Source organism: Lepidothrix coronata, unplaced genomic scaffold (assembly GCF_001604755.1).
Source record: "Lepidothrix coronata isolate B3197 unplaced genomic scaffold, Lepidothrix_coronata-1.0 Scaffold33, whole genome shotgun sequence".
Classification (NCBI taxonomy): Eukaryota; Metazoa; Chordata; class Aves; order Passeriformes; family Pipridae; genus Lepidothrix; species Lepidothrix coronata.
The window spans coordinates 5,668,746-5,688,124 of NW_016690213.1; the positions used below are offsets into that span (position 1 = coordinate 5,668,746).

General features: G+C 37.1%; 1 protein-coding gene across 2 annotated transcripts in view; it reads left to right on the forward strand.

Moving 5' to 3' along the window:
* The window catches only part of PRKCE (protein kinase C epsilon), a 288,770-nt gene that overhangs the window by 83,846 nt on the left and 185,545 nt on the right, over positions 1-19,379 (forward strand). For both annotated transcript variants that reach the window (XM_017811754.1, XM_017811753.1), the window contains exon 2: positions 14,541-14,604. In XM_017811754.1, coding sequence (XP_017667243.1) covers positions 14,541-14,604 — 64 coding nt within the window. The remainder of the gene's footprint in view (positions 1-14,540; positions 14,605-19,379) is intronic.

The window sequence follows — 19,379 nt, forward strand, 5'->3', positions numbered from 1 at the left end:
CAGCTTTGTCATACTGGAAAAAATGTCATTAAAGTATTTCTAAAATACCTGGTAATGTTTCAGGTTTACTGTTGGGACTGTTCATGGTGTAAAAAAAATAGATTTTCTTTTAAAATTACCTAAGACAAAAATGAGAACAAATCTGCAGGTCAAGCTTCAGATTTAACCTGATTTTTATTAAGTTTTCAAAAAATAAAAAATAATGATCTTAAAGAAATTTTAATAGTAAAACAATTTTCCATTTTTTTACTCAGCATTTCCTCGGGTATATGGAAAATGCCGCTAAATTGCTTTACTTCCGTTCTGAACACAATTCCAAAGTTACATAATATTTTTTTTTTTTGAGGATAATATAAGAAAAATTACCAAATTGCCCAGAATTAGTCACATCTTCATGGCTGAATACCAGCTACTATTTGAGCCAGATCCCAAGAATGCTAACATTTTCATCTTTTTCATCTTTACTGGATCCCACTGCATCTCAGAATTCAATACTTAACAACTTTATTAGCATGCACACACATATATACATATGTTGAATTTTTGGAGAGGGAGCATTTCTCCTTAATGGGGAAGTGGTTTAGTAGTGGGATAAATTGAAAGCACTTCTAAAGTCAGCTGCTTTGCAGAGAACAAAATCTGAAACAACCTAAAACAGAAACTGTGTAGACTCCTGGGAAAAGTTAAAATGCAACATGTTTGACTGAGCCACAAGCAAGAGATTGGACAGGGTAAGAGAATGAGGAATGGAAACAATCCGTCTTACTCTGAAATATTACACAGACATCATGAAGATCTAGAAGAACCTTATTACTTAAAGGGGGGGTTGCCCAAACAGTTAACAGGGTCATACTTGTGCACGAATTGCTTTCATCTCACTTCCTAGTAAGGAAAACACACTGCATTTAAAAAAAAAAGGGGGGGCAGGTGGCAAAACAAACAAACCAAAAAATCCAAACCAAACAACTGCTACCCCTCCCAAACCCACACAAAAACTTTCCTCCCCAATACAAAGGTAATTTTACTTCCTCTTCTGTACTTGAAGTCTTTGGATTATTGCTGTTACTGTGGTCAAGCAAATCTTTGGGAGCTGTTTGTGTACTTCTAGCAAAAAATGTAAATATGTAGTTCCTATTGCAGATCACCTGTTAAGTTTTTTCAGATAAGACTGTTTTGAGAATTTTGAAACAAACTTTGATAGAACTAAGTTTTGATTATAGGGTTGTCTAAGGCAGAGATTTCTGCAAGCTGTGTGGGATACCGTTCATGGAAATTTTAGGCCGACCATGGAGGAATGAGGAAGAAGGGTATCCAAAACTTAGATGTATTCCTGAGGAAGCCTATCCTGCCTGCCTCCACCCTTCTTACAGCTGACAGAATTTTCATGACACTTCCCCCAGGTGTGAAATTATTCCTCCTTCTAGTGTAGGCTGAACATAGGAGGATTATGGAGGATTTTATAAACTGGTTGGAAATTAAAGAAAAAAAAGTGTATTGAAGGCCAAAGAGACTTTCTACAAGACCTCTCTCTGCCCTCTCCGTGTGGAATTAGAATTGAAAAGCCTTATGCTGTAAACCCCAAATGGAAATTTTTTTGAAATCAAGTGGTAAGGTTCCATGCTTTTTGGGAAGAGATAAGTGCACTCCGGCAGACATATGTGCAGGGTTATCAATAGGCTACAATAACGGTTGATTACTCCTAGTTGATTTAGCAGTTCAGATTATTAATATGGCAGCATGCTTAGAACCCGCAAAATGCAGTGTAGATAATGGTAAAATGATGAGGGCCTAATTGCACAACAGTGTTAAGGAGAGCCTGAACTTTTTAAAATTTGTACTCTAAATAAGACTAATTATAGGAAGTGAAATAGGCACACAGAGGGTTAATCAAGTTTATTACCCAAGGTGATCCAGCAGGTCAATAACAGAGCTCACAGTAGGATTTCTGAAAGCATTCACATATTGGAGAAAATTCTATGTAGGGAAAGACTCTGAGCTCACTGGTTTGCTTTAAATAAAAGGAAGAATGGGAAGTTACTTAATTTGAGTATGTAAAAGTACCATTAAAAAAGTAAAGAGCTTTTTAATCTGAGAAGGGTAAAATAAGAACTGAGGGCTAGCCAGACAGATTAAAATGGACATCATAGTGCATATTTCCTTTCACATTAAAAGTGATAAACTAAAGAAACTGGTTAAGAAAGGATGTAGCAGATCCTTCATCCCTAGACATTTTCAGAAAAGACTGAAAACCTTTCTTGGAAGACAGGTGTTAGCCTCGCTCTACTTACTTGACTTGATACAGGAATAAGTAGGCAGTGTGCTCTACCCTCCATTAGCAGAACCGAATGGTTCTTATGCATTTAAAGCTAAATTCTAACAGCTAAGTGAACAAAAATTACTCAGTTATCTTGAGTCCAGTTCCAGGAGTCCCGACTATTTGGCTGTATGAAATCTAACCTAAGCTTTTGCAAGGAAGTTACCCAAACCTGAATAACCTCTTGTATTAATCAAAAAAAAAAAAAAGGTAAAACAAACAAATAAAAAAGAAACCCAAACCCCACCCCTAGCCTCCCCACCCCCCCAAAAAAAGGGTTTGAATTATAATCATTTTTTTTGAAGAACAAAACCGTAAATGACTCTGCTGTTCCTGTTTCCTCATGGACTAAAAGAGGAACAGCCAAATTCCTACAATACAAGGCAGACTAAGTCTCAGGATGGATTTTTCTGTTGATTTTTTTTTTTCTTAAATCCAGGAAATACTGGAAAGTTTTCTGTATGTCTGAAAGAGCGAGATTTTAAAAAGGTTTAGCAGGCATCGTTCACATCAGATTCATATTTAGTGTGTGAGAACTCCACATGTAATTCACTTTAAAACACTGCAGTAAACGAAAATAAATGCTAAAGAAAAATGCCAGTTAATGGCAGAGGGATGGGACTGTGTTTGTGCTTAGGAAGTTTTGAATATATATCTATTCCTGGTGTGCCACTTCTGGCTGGTGGACTGTGCTGTCTAACTTTTCAGGAACAGTAATAATAGTAGTGGCTATTTTTGCCATTTCCTTTTCTGTAATCTCTGTATTCAAGATGGTACATTCTGGTCTCACTGTTTCATGGAGTATAGGTTGCCTGGCAGTGTATGTCAAGCTACTAAATTTTATTTTACTTGTTTTTCCTTTTTACATTTAAACATGGGTAGGATGGACTTTATCAGTTTTCTGTTTAGCTGCTCTTTTAACAAAGTGCTTTGCAGCTGACATCTGAAGAGTCTCACAGTTGCTATGGGTTTGTTATGGCTAAAGCTGCAGAGGAAGTCCAAGTGAATCACAGATAATTGTAGTCCTCAGGATAGCCATTTTGTTAACAGAATTAGCTCCATTAATCTTTCTAAGCTGATGATTAAACAGAGGATAAAATATCATCAGAGCAACACAAAAAAACTATGTTAGAAAAAAACCCTAACATTATTAAATCCTATCTAAAGATCTTATTTTAATACTTTCTAAAAAGGGGGGAAAGTAAAACCAAAGAGAGAATTTTCCAACGTTTTCTTCTGGAAGTAAAAATGCTAGTTCCCCTGGCAGTTTTTTTAGAAAGGCACATAAGATAGCATTGGGGATTACATTTTCTGTCAAATTTTGAGGCATTTTTAACCAATTCTGTTCAAGAAACTTAAATGTTTCGGTGCTATTCTTGAATTTACCTTTTTGGAGGAATTGAATTTCTTTAGAATGTAACTTGATCAAAGTCTCTGAATCAGTGCAATTCTTGGCAGGCTCTAAGTAGGAGAGATATTTTCAGAAAGGATTCTTTTGTTTAAATACTTGATGCCAATTCTGTGTAACTGTTGTGGTTTGTATATCATGCAGTGATTGTTTATTGTAATGTCAGTGTTTGTTGTAAAGAAACTCACCTTACAGATACATATATGAAAGGTCATAGAGAATATTTGTGTAGAACATACCTTTTTCTACCATCTTCATGACCTAGCAGAAGAACATTAATTTGTAATTCTTGAAGCTTGTGCATTTATGCTTTCATCTTTGTGCTTGGTGAAGAAATTTTTTTTTAACTGGGAAACCAATATTTTTGTGATATTTTTGCAATCTCCTTTCTATAACCCAAACTTAGATAATTCTGTAAGGTAGCTATTTCCTTTTTGCTTTTCAGTTTCTTTTCTTGAAAATAGAGACATATCTGTGGTGAACCCGAATGGGAAAGTAGGAGATACATTTTTTAAAATTGCATTCAATTTATTAAAATTATCAATTACAAGTATATCTAAACAGAGACATTTTAACAAATGATAAGCCTTCCATTCCCTGGATGAATAATAAAGTAAGTTGTCATGGTTTTAGTGTCTTGATTTTAAAACTGTTCGAAACTTCTTTATTACTTTTTAAAAACCTACCCTTTATGTTTGGAATAAAACCATGGTCTTTTGACATAGCAAGACAGCCGAAATAGTAATGAGAAGTGTTCTCAGATTTAAGAATGAGGTTAAAAGAGGTTAATATTTCCATATTTTGCATTTTTTTCAAAGAATTTTAGCTTGACTTTTTTCTTGAAATGTTTTTTAACTTCCTTTTGTTTCCTTGTGACAATTTCATGCCACTTCTGAGCTGTATATATAATTTTCTTCTCTGCATGACATGATTGTCTGCTTCCCTGCATCCTTTATTCTTCTTATTCACATGTGTTTTTAATTGAAGGTATTTCTGTCCCTGTATTATGTTATTTCTACGTCTTTCTTCAGTTCTGCCTATCTGAAGTAGTGTTCTTTGTTTCGTGCCTGTCCATGGAGCTGCCCCTCTTTGGCACTACCTCGGTGTAGTTTGACCTTCTGGGTAATTCAAAGAGTTCAGCCCTGCAGCCTTCTTTAGCCTTGGGTGCCATGGTGAGACTTGAAACAAAAACTCAAGTCAGTCACTATGTGACTCAGTGACACTCAGCAGTGCTGACACGTTGATTATCAGCCAAAACTTCATGAATGGTACACTAAGGTAAACTGCAAAGGAGCTCAGGGATTTTGTCATGTTAAAAGTCCAGTTTTGCACAGAAGGAGGAGCAGCTTAGATACTGCAGAATTATCAGGCAAGTTTTTGTAGCTTCTAGAGATGTTTCTTAAAATAAGATATTGTTTGTTTTCTGGAAATTTGAGGGAAAGATCTTAGTAATTCATAGGCAGTTACTGAGATCAAAGGCACCTCTGGGCACACCTCCAGGGCTATCTGAATTGTATACTCAGTGGTTTCAACCACTTTAGCTGGGAGGTGTGGGGAGAGGAATCTCATTCATATCTAAATCAAACTGGCAAAAGAGAAGAGTAAAAATTTACTAATCGGAGTTTTTCTTCTCTCTGCTACTGCACTCTGGCTTGTAGCTGATGCCGGTGTTGCACATCAACAAGCTACTTAAAAGTTCCAGCCAGTGTCATCAAAATACAGTTTGTCCCTTTGCAGCATATTGAATCAAGCTGTTTCCTTCCTAATGGAGGATTAGTTTCTATCACGAATTCAAATGGAGAGTACATTTAATGTGCTTGCCTTTCAGATAAGAAGGCCTTTCTCCTTTCTTCCCCAGCAGCTGAACTGAATTCAAACTCATAAATAGTAGTAGTTGTCTTAATATAGAGAGGTTTTTATTTGGAACAAAACCTAGATGTGAGTTTTGTTGTTAACTGAAACAAAGCCAGAACAGCTTTACTTACAACTGAGCCTGAACTAGAGCGAAACTGGATTCAATTTCCTGCTCCATTCTTTTGTCTGACTCACTGATGGCTGTTAGTCCAGTCAGAACTCTCTCAAAAGTTACTGACAGGTGTTGCACAGTAGTGTTTGAAAATATGTGAAGGGTCTGAGATTAACGCTATCTGCTTAGTTTGGGCTGAGGTTTCATGTAAGGTATATTTATTTTCTAGTATCTGGGAAGATCTCTCTAAGGCAAGAGAAAGCTTTACTTAAACCAGGGTGTCGTTGGTTATTAACTTTTGGTTAATAGGCAAGTTCCAGAATAATCTCTTTCGTGGGTTTTGTTTTGTGGGCAACTTGACATCATCTAAATATCACGATTCCTAGCATTTATTTGTATCCTGTTTTTGAAGATTATTTTACTGCATTTAGGAAGGATTTTAATTTATACCACCTCGGTCTTGGATCTTCCAACTGTTAATCTCCCTGATTTCTGAGGTCTAAAAATCAGCACAAATATTTCCTTTATTCATTGTACAGAAATGTGATGTGGATATCGCCTACTATTATACTGTCTTGAGTTCCTTGAGTTCTCCAGAGTATACCTTGCAGGAGGAGAGTGCAAGAAAGGTGTGTTTTGACTATAAAGAGAAGAAATATACTACATGGTTTACAGGAAACAAGTAGTGTTGCTTTGATATCCTAATCTGTAAGTCTTCACACAGAAAGTCTTGCTTAAGGGATGTAGGGAAATATGGAAAATACTCAGGGAAATAAGGAAAAACATATGCAGTGCACCAAAACACTTGTATGTAACTGGGAAAACTAACAGTCAATTCTAAGGTCCTCTGCTTATCTGTGTACTTATTTTTATGCAGATACCTATTTCATAATGGTTGTCCAAAGTGTTGAAAAGTGTCTACTCAGAGGAAATATTATTGTAATGAAGAGAAACTCAAAATGTCTATTTAAATCATTATGTTTAGGTGATTCCTTAGATTGAGCAAATATGCTAACTAGGAGTTTGTTTTAGGTGTAGGAGCAAGTGGTTGTCTGAAATTGTACTGTGGTAAAATAATTTGACAGCCTTTATCAGTTTTAACACGTAGTAATTGGCCAACCACTGTGTTTGCAGTCCTGATTCTCTATTCAGTGTTTTATTGCTAGGTGTATAGGTAACTCCCTCCCTTCTGGTTGCAGTTCTGTAGCATGACATTAAAAATGCTCATAGGCCAAGACAATAAATGTGTTTTAAATGCTTTTGACAGCTAATTATTTCCCTATGGTTTGAAGAGTGACACTGCACTAGTGCATTAAAGAATACATTTTGAAAAGCCTTGTGATGAAATTACAGGTCAGATCTTTCCACGCAATGCAGTTCCTTTATTCTTAAATCAAATAACCATCTGTTTAGGAAAGAGTTTGTGCTCTGAAGAGTTTCATTTCTTTCTTGAAATGCATTTGGCAGATGTTTGAAGTGAATGGCTTTTTGCAGACTTTTTTCAGTAGATGGTTTTACTGTACTTTCACTCAAAACGTCTAGTTGAGTGTTGCTCAGCCAAACCCAGCTCTTATGCATTGTACTTCATGTTGTCTCTCAGCTTGTCTAAGTCCTTTGTGCTTTACCTTCATTACCATTACTAAAATAATGCAATGCAATGCTCCATTTCTACTGTAGGTATTATACAGTGAAAAAGTACTACATAACTTTGGCTTATTCCCCTGCCTTCATAAGGCTTAATAATAGAAGACATTTAAATCATCAAAATAACTGTACTGGGTTAAATAAACCAACAAACAGCACACACTCGTGTCTGAAACATTCCTACTAGTACGAGTGTCCATTGATCTGTTCACATGCAGAATGCCTGGAATGATTAGTCCAGGCAGCCTTATCTCTTAAGGTCATTGACTTATTTTTCTGCTCATGAAGAGATCTCTCTCTTATTGATTTATTTCTCGATGTCATGAATTGTGAGTGTAGGTATTTAGGAACCCTAACCAGGTTGTCATATAACTCCTAAACGAGTTAATAATAGGTAATACCTTGTACTATACATACTCTCCACCACCTGAAGCTTTCAAAGAAGTGAAGATAATCTTTTATTCTCTTCAGATCATGAAGTCAGAAGCTTGGTTTCATGCAGTGACCCTTCTGTGGTCATGCTGCTTGATGCCTTTGCAGCCGTTTGTACTGCTCTGCTGTCTTGTTGCATGTAAATATAGCCAGCTGTCCAAGTTCACCTTCTGGATTCTGCCAGAAAATGAACCATGAACATCCTAGTCCCAGCACAGTGGTCTGTAAAAGTTGTTCTTCCTTCTAACACACAAAAATGAGTATGTCACATGTGCGTGTGTCGCTATGCATTCAGAAATGCACCTTCTTTGGTGCCATAGGTACAGTAGATCATGGAAGGCCAAAGTCATATTATGTGTGATTCTGGATGCTGCAATTGAGCATTATATATGCTATATTGAGTAACTGAAGGATTCTTGTTTTAGAATTGATTTCTGAATACTGTGGTTACTTCAGCTGAATCTTTTTTTTCGCTGGCTGCTTCTGTTCCGTATTATGTCTGTGCATGTGTCTGACACTGGAAAGTGTTTGATGTTTTCTGTAGGTCATGCAAGATATTTGATTGGTTTTTTTGTTGACTTTTGAGTATGAGTAAATAATTGATAGAATCCCCTGTGGCCAAAATTTCTGAACTTTTATGTATATCATTGTGGTCAATTACAATGTAGCAGGCTGTGTTATGTTTCTCTGTAATTATAATAATCAAATATATAACAAGCATAATGAAAGGCAGATTTGTGAACTTTGTGGCAGTACACTGACTTCAAAGAGCCCTGCTTTCTTTGCCAGAAGAGCAAGAGGCTGATGGGAGGGGGGAAAATCACAGAAAAATGGAGATTCTAGGGAAGTTTTCTATATATGTTTTCTGGATAATTTCTTTAAAAGTCAAGTTTACCTTAAGTAATTAATGATGTGACATTTGAAATTGTTAATTTTCAGATAATGTTATTAAATAACTATTTCTCAGCTGTTTTGCTGACCTTATGCAGCTTTTTGCAAAACTATTCATTTCAGGTGAGCTTGCTAGGGATTCGGGTGTGAATGCTGGGTAGCAAGTTTGCAAGTTTAATCATACCTCTAGTTGTTTTTTTTTTGGTCAAGTTTGCTTCTGTTCCAATGCTGATGGTGGTTTTGAAAGTTTTTAAATAACTTGGGCTTCAGTCATTTTGACTATATTAAAAAAATCACTGTTAATGTTTTAATTTTTTTGTTTTAAATAAGTTAAAATAGGTACTGTATTAGCTGTCTAAATTGAAGCAGAAAAATTTCATGGCTAAGACCAGCTCAGACTATTTCCATTCATTTTCTATTACGTTATAACTGTTCTGATTTTCTTATGCATTTTCATGGAAATAATATTTTATCAAAATTGGATAAGTAAATGCCTCTAAAAATAGCAGACAGATGAACCCCCACCCCACCCCTTCAGCCTTTGCAGCTATCGGCACTATAAGCACAATTTCTTCCCTTCTTTCAGAGAAGTTGTATGTTCAGCGAGAAACTTTGTTGTGCTGTGCTCAGTAAGGGTTAAAACATACTGACTTCTCAAGTCTGATGTGACTCAAATAACCATCTGCAGTGACAGATCATGTGCTTGGATGTTTATGCTTTAAGCTACCCAAATATCAGATAATCCTAGAGCATCACAAGAAGAGGTGCAAAGCAGGTTTTATGATTTAATTCTTTCTGTTTCTGTGGCTTATGCAGTCTGTTTAGGTTTATACTGTTGCCAAAATCCTCAACAGCTGTAGGTTTAAAGGAGTTTTGCATTGTTTCATATACTGTCTAGCTAAAGGAAGATCAGAGTAGAACTGACTCAACCTTTGTGCTATTGGGAAGTTCAGTTATGGAAAATGCATTTATCTACTCATTGTTTATTTCAGATCTGCATTTCTGTCAATGACTGTCCTTAAATTTCTCTTTAAACAAGTTGGCTTTTAAATGAGTGCAGTGCACTCAGTCTTAGGTGACATTCTTGTATTGGAATATAGATGGCTGATGGACTCTCTTATGATCAAATGAAAACTTATGGCAATGGGGCACTGAGCCGTTGAAGACAGTAGTTTATTACTTGTTTACAACAGGTCTCAGTTTGCTCCATAAAGCATGCAAAATCTCTGTGCTGGTGCTGTCAAATAGAACAAAAAAAAGCCCAACCCAAATGCTGACAGAATTATTCAGGCTTATTCATATTCAAATATGAAGCATCAGTGCAATCTGAGTATTTTCATAGCATATCCTAATCTTCCTCATCTCTGTAAGATTAGTGAGTATGTGGTTTCATTAGAAAATCGTAGTCTAAGAGAATGCTGTCCAAGTTTCTTATTTTTAGGGGTGGGAATTAATGTCTTGCACCTGAGAGGAGAAAAAGAGTGAGCTTCTAGCTGAGCTTAGGGCTCAGTTTTTCAGAAGAATACATAGGAGTTAAGAACTTGCAAAAAAACAAATATTGAGGAGAAGCTGAACCATTTTCACAATATTCTGCATAGTTTGATTGAATTTTGTGTTATTCCAGAGTTGCCCAAGAACTGTGGTGCTTTGGAAATGGTGCAGAGAAATATTTATGCCATTTTTTGTTTGGTTGTATTGTTTTTACAGCTTAGTATTAACTGAATGGAGAAGAAAGGAAATTGGCTCCTAGATATGTACCATTAAAGCTGTTTAAAAAAAAAAAAAAAGAGTGCTTGGTAGTCTCTGGTACTGCTGGAAGACAGGATGTGTATCGCTTGACAAAGTGAAGCTTAACTGAGGAGTAGGAGAAATGGTCCAGTGGGCAGTCTGGGCCTCTGGAGACCAGAGTTTTTTTGTTTAACTATAGCCTTCTTGTATGACTTTCTGGCAAGTCATTTAGCTTAGCTTGTGCCTTTGGGAGTATCCCATTTTGCAGATGGGGAACTGTCTCAGAAGGGTGTTGAAAATAAAATCCATTAATGACTGTGAAACTGTATAAATGCCTTCAATATGCTGAAGCTTGGCCTTGGTTTCAACACGGGTTTTTTCCTCTGAAAGTATGTCTGGTTTTATGGATGGTTGCCTTTTGTTCCCTGAAACAGGCTACTAATAGGTTTTATTCGTGCCTGCAGTTTTTGATGATCTGTGCTGCTTTCCAGCAATGATTGTACTCATCTCAATATGCTGCCACATATGGATTATTTGAACAATATAGAAGTTGTTTAAAGTACCTTTATAATTAATCATACTTACACATGCTAAAGCTGTATTTTAGCGAAAGTCACAACAATAGCATGGGTCAGTAACAGGATAAAATGCTTTGGTGATCAAACATTTTGCTCAATGATAGTTGTTACATGTTTTGCTGCATGTGGAAAATGTGATGTATATGTGCGAGGCGCATATTTTGCAATATGTCTTGCTTGCAGGAAAGCTGCTTTTGTATCAACTCCTCCATCCCATCCCTAGTTTGCATCTTGCCTTGTTCTCTGTTGTCCTTTTGAATAGTCATGTCTTTTTAGATATCTTCTCATAGTGTCTTTCTGCATGTATAAAAGCTTGGCTGCATTCAGAGGGAGTATTTTTAGTCAAGTAGAAGGGTCAGAATCAGAATTGCCATGATCAGACTATTTCCATTTAATTCAAGAATATCTGTTATATTCAGCTGAATTTGGCCAGTCATTCTGTTTCTGGTTACATATGTCTAAGAGCATTTCACATGTGATAATTTTCAGGGCATTTGGTGAAAAATGCATGGGAACTTCAGATTTTGCTGTATGCATCTTTTGTTACTTATTTATAAAATGACATTGCAGAGTCTAAGTGTAGTTTAATGTGCAGATTGAAAGAAAAGGCATGCGTATTCTAGTAATATGACTATTTTGGAGGTACTTATGGCATTATGTTTCTAGGCATTCAATTAGAAATTTTTAATTAAAAATTAAGGTAGAATCAGCCCTTTTTATTCTCTATTTACCTTGGTAAATGAAATACCTCAGATAAAACAAAGGATTCTTATCAGTTTAGGGGACTCTGCTTTTGCTGGGGTGTTCTTTTTATATGTAAGGTCAGCTGAGACAGCTGAGCTGCTGGCTTCTGGCAAAACTACTAATTTGTGTGACTGATGAGATTGTCAGCACAGGTACTCACTGAAATGAAATGTGGGTATTTTATAAATATAAAGATAAGAATGTCCATTTCATTCTTCTTGGTATTAGAATATTTTAAGACTAAAACATGCTGTCTTTGTAAAAGAGATTCAATTTCATAAACGGTTCATTTTGCTTAAAGCATCAGCAAAATTTCCAATTCAAAATCAGTAAGCATCATTTCTAATAAAATATAAATGAAAACAGTCCACTTGATGGGTAATGGAAACTTGATTTCAGTGCTCCAGTCTTTTTCCTGAGTTGCTTCCAATGCTGTTTGTAATTAAATGGGCAGAAGAGAGATTTTGTGATGGTGGGCACTAACTCCTCCAGACGCCTGATTCTTCTGCAGGGATGGTGTTGGAGTTTTATGTGTGTGTGTGCACGCTGGGATTTGAACTGCATAAAGTATTTTACTGAAAGCTTAACAAACAGAGTATGGTGCTGATACAAACAGAGCATTAGACATATCTGTCTTTAATACAGCCATCTGTTGAGTGCTATAGCAGTTTTTCAAAAGCCTCCCTCAGCATAGACATCAAAGTCTATTCATCCACCTGTGCCTCTGATCTTCTAATATTTTTCTTATTTAAAAATGGCAAAGGGAGAAGAGCAGTCTTTCAAGATCAGCAGCTTTATTTAAAACAAAAAAAAAGCCAAAAAAGCCCAAAAACCTCCCCCATAGAACTCATGCAGCCAATTCAGAAATTGTTACAAATGTCTTTACTTGAATATTCAACACTATTATTTATAAAAAAGCCACTCAACCGTGCTTTTATTTTCTTCTCCTCTGAGTAACCCCTGGCCTTGCTAACACCTATTTCCTGCCTCATCTATTTAAAATACAGCTGCTGAGATCATTTTCTTGATCCGTTGGTCCAATGACATCAGCCGGACCTGTGAACTCCTCTACCAGCTCACTCTTGAAGGACAGAGAAGCATTTCTGTGAGAAGCTGGTCAGTGGAAAGAGGAGCTTGCATCACCCTGATGCATTCAGCAGCCGTGGCCAAAAAGAGGGGAGAAAGCAGAGGTGCCCCTCTTGTCAAGGTCCTCTCAGGTGATGAGAGAAACCTAGACACAAAAAAGGTGGCCCCATGAAGCTGCCCTCTGAACGTAGGCTGGCAAAGCATGGCATAGCCTGGATGTTCTGCTACCTCCTTCCTTTCCTCATTTACTTGCTGATTTGCCAAGACCAATCGTTTGGTCTCCTAAGTCGTTAGTGTAAATCGGTGATCTCCTGGTTATCACCTCATGCTGCCCTAGTGCTATGCCCTGATGTCACTCGTGACTTAGGAGGGCGACACTTGGTGTTGTTTGCTGACACAGGGAAAGCAAGACCACATTCCCCTGCTGTAGCAGAGCAGGGGGGAGGCACAGGAGGAAGAGGAAGGCTGTGATGAGGTGGGAGGGGAGGTTGCCTGTTCCCAGCCACAAGCTCCGTGTGTGGTTGCCTCAGAGTAGCAGAAGCATCAAGCAAGTTTGGGGGGTTTCTGTCATGGAGAGCAGAGCTCATATCCTGGCCAGGGCATGGCCCTGGCCTGCCCCCATCCTCAGGGAGGCACCTGATGGCCATGACTGGGGCTGCCCGGTGCTTCCTTGACCGCCCGTTCCAGGATGAAGTGGTGAGACACAGGACAGGACCTGGCAGACAAGGCCCCTTGAGGCACCCTGGCAGCAGGCACACAATTTTCTCTGTGTGCTTTTCTTACTAAAATAGGTTGAAAATACTGTATTTTAATGTAAGTCACATCACGTCACTCAGTCTCTGAAATCACGACAGCTGCTATGTGACAGTAAGAGCTATTGATTACATAATGTTTTAGTTACAGTTTAATTTTTAAGGGATGGATGGTGGCAAAAATTCTTTTTAATATGTGGCGCACCATTAAGATAGTCAAATCCAGCAATATTTAGAATTACTGATGAAACATGGTGAAATACAGGAAGATTTGTAATGAGCTCTTCATTGCAGTGCCTAAAAGTTACAGGAGCTTATTCTCGCAGCCTGTGAAATCTTGGAAATATGGCAGTTTAATACTGAGCACCTGTATTTCATGCAGAGTGAAAGTGATCTCCATGAGAGCAAAGGCTCCTTAAAATCTACCAGAATGGTGCAGAAATAAACAAATTTTGTGTTTCAGAAAAAGAGGATAAAGCATGTATTTCTTTTTCCCGGTGGAGATACAAAGGGAGTATTATAAACACGTGTTAACCGGCCCTACAAGCTGTGTGTGTTCATTTCCCCCGTTCTGTGACCAGAGCTGATCTGTCTTGCTGGGATCTGAATAGGTCACAGTGTTGTTTTCCACATTTGCATAGCTGGGCTCAGTATAAATTACAGTAAAAAAGTTATTTAGTTATAGCAGGTTTTAACTTTCTTCCTTGTCTTCTTGCAAATAGTGGTATAAATGTATGGCAGAACAGTGCTTCAAATATTTGACACATAAAATTCACTGAGCTCCAACTTTCCAAGCATGTACACTTCTTTTTTACTCCAGTGAAGGTACAGAGTCCCCAACACCGCTTTGCAAAAGGAGGCTCTGTTGGGAGTCAGTGTGTCCTGCCTACACCTTGGCTTTGTGATGTTTGGAAACTTTTTGTTTCCTGCCTGTGCAGTCACTTGCTTTGGGAGCCATTCTAAGGTGTTTTTTTTCTAATTCTTTTCTTGATTACAGATTGACTTGGAGCCAGAAGGGAGAGTGTATGTCATCATAGACCTTTCAGGATCATCAGGTGAAGGTAGGGACTTTCAATATTTTATCTTATTTTTTCATGAATGGAATCTTCCAAGGGTCTCTGTAATGGAAGTATTAGAGGAGGTGTGTGCTGATATGCTCTAAAATCTGTGTGAGGTCAAGTAAAAATGAACACATTTTGATTTATCTGCCAGTGAGTCAATAAGCAAGTTGTAGTTTTGTCTTACTCTGTTAATCCCTAATGGTAACAACACCAACTAAAAGGCCAGCAATGAACTGATAGTAGTTTAGTAGGATTAATTTCCAGAGGAAACTTCCAGAATCTTTTTTTTCTGAAGACTGCTAACCATTATGTAGGTAGAAATGATAAGATGTCAAAGTTGAGGGGCTAGAGTTTATTTGCTTTTTAAATTATTCTAATATTTGGTATTTTTCCACTAAATGTTTTCTTTTTCAAGTGAAGGAATGACCAAAATGTTATAATTTTAAGAGGTGTTTTCATTTTTATGACACAGCAGTTACATGCTGGAAAAAACTCCAAATATAGAAGAGAAGTATTTATTAAATTCTTGAGAAAAAAATCTAAAGATAATTTTCTAAAGTTTCTAAAGATAACTTTGAACAGAGTGAAATGATACATGGTGGGAACAAGATAATTTATGAAGAAGCAGATCTGTGTAGTTTAGTCATGCACTTGATGACAGCCTGATCTGCTGAAAAGGCCTAGATGATTGGTTTGGGTTTGATTATTTTAATTTATGTCCACCAATCAGCTTTGATCAGCTTCTCCCAGGAGCTCATAGAGCTCAGCTAAACGAGGTTATTGTTGGTTCACGGTACATAAAGAAGATTCACATAAACCCTGACAGGACCTGAAACCTAAAATGCTATGAAATGAAATTATTTTGCCTGGCACAGTTGAGAAATAGCGGAAGAGCATGTTTATCTTTCTGTTCTCTGTAATGAATTGCTGCACTCCGACCAATTACTAGCAGTAGCTTACAAAAACACATATTGCTGTAAATCCCGAATTTTAAAAATGAAGGAAGCTGTTATTCAAACTTTATAGCCACATTTTGTACCCACATAAGATATGCTCTGCCTTTTTTCTTCCTGCATATTCAAGAAAATCTCAGTTAAATAGTAGTTTCCACTTATCTTTTTAACTGGCCTGACAATGATTAACTGAAATGTGGTTAAAAGCATTGATGTGATTATGTCATAGGCCAGGTAAATGTTCTTTCAACTGTCCACTGATAGCTAATTGATACCCAGATGAGCATACTGTTAGTGTTTCATCACAAGATGCATTCAAGTGTGTCAGACTGTCAACAAGGCAGGAAGAAGGGTGTTATGTTGTTCTTCAAAAGTTGTTTAGAACTCTCTAGCCTTTTATACAGGAAAATAAAAAAATGGCTATGGTAATGACTCCTTTATTATGTGGTGCATTACCCTGTGACACTTGAAAGGGGCTTGGAAAGAAACTTGCAGAACTAGAATTTGTGTCGCTACATTAGCATTGAAGGGAACGCTCAAATGGAAACTGGCCAGCAAGGGAGGGAAAACAGCTTATGGAATGTTGTCTTATGGGAAGCCCTCAGGAAGACCAAGAGGCTTTAGTTGGGGTGAATTTGGTAGAACTCTGGAGAAATTGGTGCTTATGAAATGCAATTGGACTTGTATACCTTTAGAGCTTTCCATGCAATTAAATACCTGTGGAAAAGTGTTGTGTAGAAGTATTGCAAAATTCTCTAGGAAAGTTACAGTTTTCCTCACAAGGGAAATTGGACCACATTTGTACAACAGTTTGTAAACAGTTCGTTTTTGTGGTGTTTTGTTAGTGATGTTATGAAATCCTCATTTTGGACTCCTTTGTTAGGACCATGGCCTAGCTAATTTTGGATATTCAGCTATCTTAATGAAGCACCTAGTGTAACATAACAACTGTATGGATCCTTGTGTAGTGAACAGAAACACCTAAACCACATGAAAGTAGCTTATTCTATGTGTTTCAAAAACGCCTCTTTCATTTTATGGATATATACGTATTTACATATGTATGTATGTAAAGAGAATACATCTGATATGTATTTTATGAATTTCAATGGGTAAGTTCACAGTACTTCATCTGTATTTCTTGAATATAAAAGGAACGTAAGATTAAGGTTATACTAAGTGCATGACTTTGAGCGGCAAGGGTTAGTTGAGATGATTTCCACTCTTGACCTAATTTGTTAACTAGGATCTTGTTTTTGAACTCCACTTTTCATTGTGAATAGTGACAGAGTGCATAGCAAGTGGGTATCACTATTTCACCTGGAATTCTGGAGGCAAAAAAAAATGGCAATTCATGAAAATAAAAATACCTGTAGCAACAATTTTAACTGGAGGAAGCAATCAAGTTGCATGTTTCTCAGTTACCAGTTTTTTTAAAAAAGCAGTAAAACATTTCAACTGCTGAAATGTAGTATATACTCACCGACCACTATTGTCTTGTAATGCTGTGTACTGAAAACTAGACTTGCTTCTTCTAGGTGATATAAGCAGGTTTCTAGTTATCAGCAGTCAATAATGTAACTTCAGTTATTTGGCACTTCTAAAAGATTTTTTTAAGACAGATATCCAAATTCTGTTTTGGTATAATTGACTTAAGATTACTTGGACCCATTGATATGGACAGAGAGCATTGTTACACTGCCTCTAAGAGGCAGAAGTCCTAATTTTCCAAATGAGCCCTTGTGTAAATAAATCCCTATATAAATTGAAAGTAAGCTTATGTTGTTACCATATACCTCTTAAAATTCAATTTTCCCTTAGTCCCAGCTGCCGGATTGCTTATTTCTCTGCCCTATTTGCATTTACATGACAAAACAATGAAACCAGTTCATTGTTAAAAGCTGACTTCCTCAACAAAAGTATACAATTCCTCTTCCTCCCCCCCTCCCCTTTGTCTAAGCTGAATCATTCATGGACTCTCATTACTTCTGTGGCTTAGGTGTACAGAGCAGATGGAAATATGGCAGGTTACAAAGGGAGGTAAAGTTTTTCTGCCTCTCCCTAGGCAGACACAGACTTTTTGAGAGCCAGCTTTATGTATCAATATCAGTATCTAGCAGATATTTATATGTGGAACTGTAGAAAGAACAGTCAAGTTGCTGTCTTTGCTACTTGCAATTTTTTTCCCATTCTAAAGCCAAGCTACAAATCCATGGGAGGTTACAGAGCTGTGTCAGCTTCTCTGCCACTCTGTATGGTGAAATTGCTTTCAGAAGCCACCTGAAGAAGAAGCTCGACTTCTCCAGCAGTAAACAGTGCACTTCTTAGGAGGCAACCTGGAAAGCCCAAGGCTTTTAGACTGCTCTCCACTGCATATCTTGCAGCCCGGCCAACTCATCCCAATGGATTGTTCAAATCTCAGGGAATTTAGATTTGTTCTGAATACATAATTTTATAGAACTTGCTTCCATTAAATTCCAGTCTAGTTTTTACACTAATGCTGTTTTGGAGTCTCTTATAGCTTCTGAATGTTTGTATTGCACTGAGAGGGATGGTGAGTAACTATTTATTCTAGTAATCTTTCGTAAATTCTGTAGGAGGAACTGTCTGGCCCACATACTGAAAAGAAAATACTAGATAAACTGTTTGTCACACAGAAGGTGATGTTATCCAAAGTTAGGATTTAATTTTTTCTGTTAAAATGTGAAGATTCCCATATTGTGCTTCAAAATCAGTTCTGCAAAATACTTTAGCGTGCGTTGGTGATATTGACATAGGAAGAGGGTGAGAAAACACCTTTTAAAATACAGTTTTTTAATTCTCCATTTTGAACTATGGAATCAGTATTTCTGTAACACCTGTGAATCACCTTTTTCCACTTGCTTTGTCAGAATTGAGATGCGGAGTTATTTACCTTCTGTAGATTTACTTTATTTGGAAGGGCTTTGTTCATTCAGAGTAAATCCATATTTGTTTCCTATGAATGGAAGCAGCTGTATCAGTGAAAACTTCCCAAATGTAGATATGCACTAAGGTGCCCATTCACAGCCTAAAATAACTGCAACAGTTAATTGGTAAAGTTCTATTTATTGATTTTTTTTTTTAATAATTCTAATACTTCTGTTGGATTTTTTAAGTGTTGACAAATAGTAACTGCCCACTCAGAACTTTAAGAGATATTGCAAAAGCAAATCCCTTTGGTCAAACAAACAAATGTGGCTTCTCTGAACCTGGCACAGCAACTGATAGTGTGAGTTGGAATTTTTTACATAATTCTTTGAGCCATGTACTGGGCCTTATGCAAGCACATAACATCTTCAAGAATAAGAATTTCTGATGGCTTACTTCTTGCTTGGGAGACCAAACCAAAATGTGGGTGGCTGCTGTTGTTGTTACTCTATCAGAATAGTTTGTCAGTCTTGCAAAGCGTGTAATCAGTCACTCCTTCTATTAACCAAACATCTGGTGACTCCACGTTATGTATGCAGTTATAAGAAAAACAAAGTTTATAGTAGACCCATGTTTGTAAGAAGGAATTAGCTTGAGAAAGATCCATCCTATTTTTTCTCTGTTACTTTGCAAATTGGATCTAATGGTTGCACAGGTTTTAGTCTTGTATCTTGAACTTCTGCCTGGGCTATGTAGAAGGCTGTGTGTGTGTATCAGTCTGTCAGTGAACAGGAGAATCTGTAAGACATTCTGTTACTCATTTCTTCAGTGCTGCTTCTTGTTCAAGGTCATATTGATTTGCTGTATTAATTCAGTGTTGCTGTAGCGAATGCATTATTTCTAGACTGAAGTGCACTCATTGACTGTTTTATT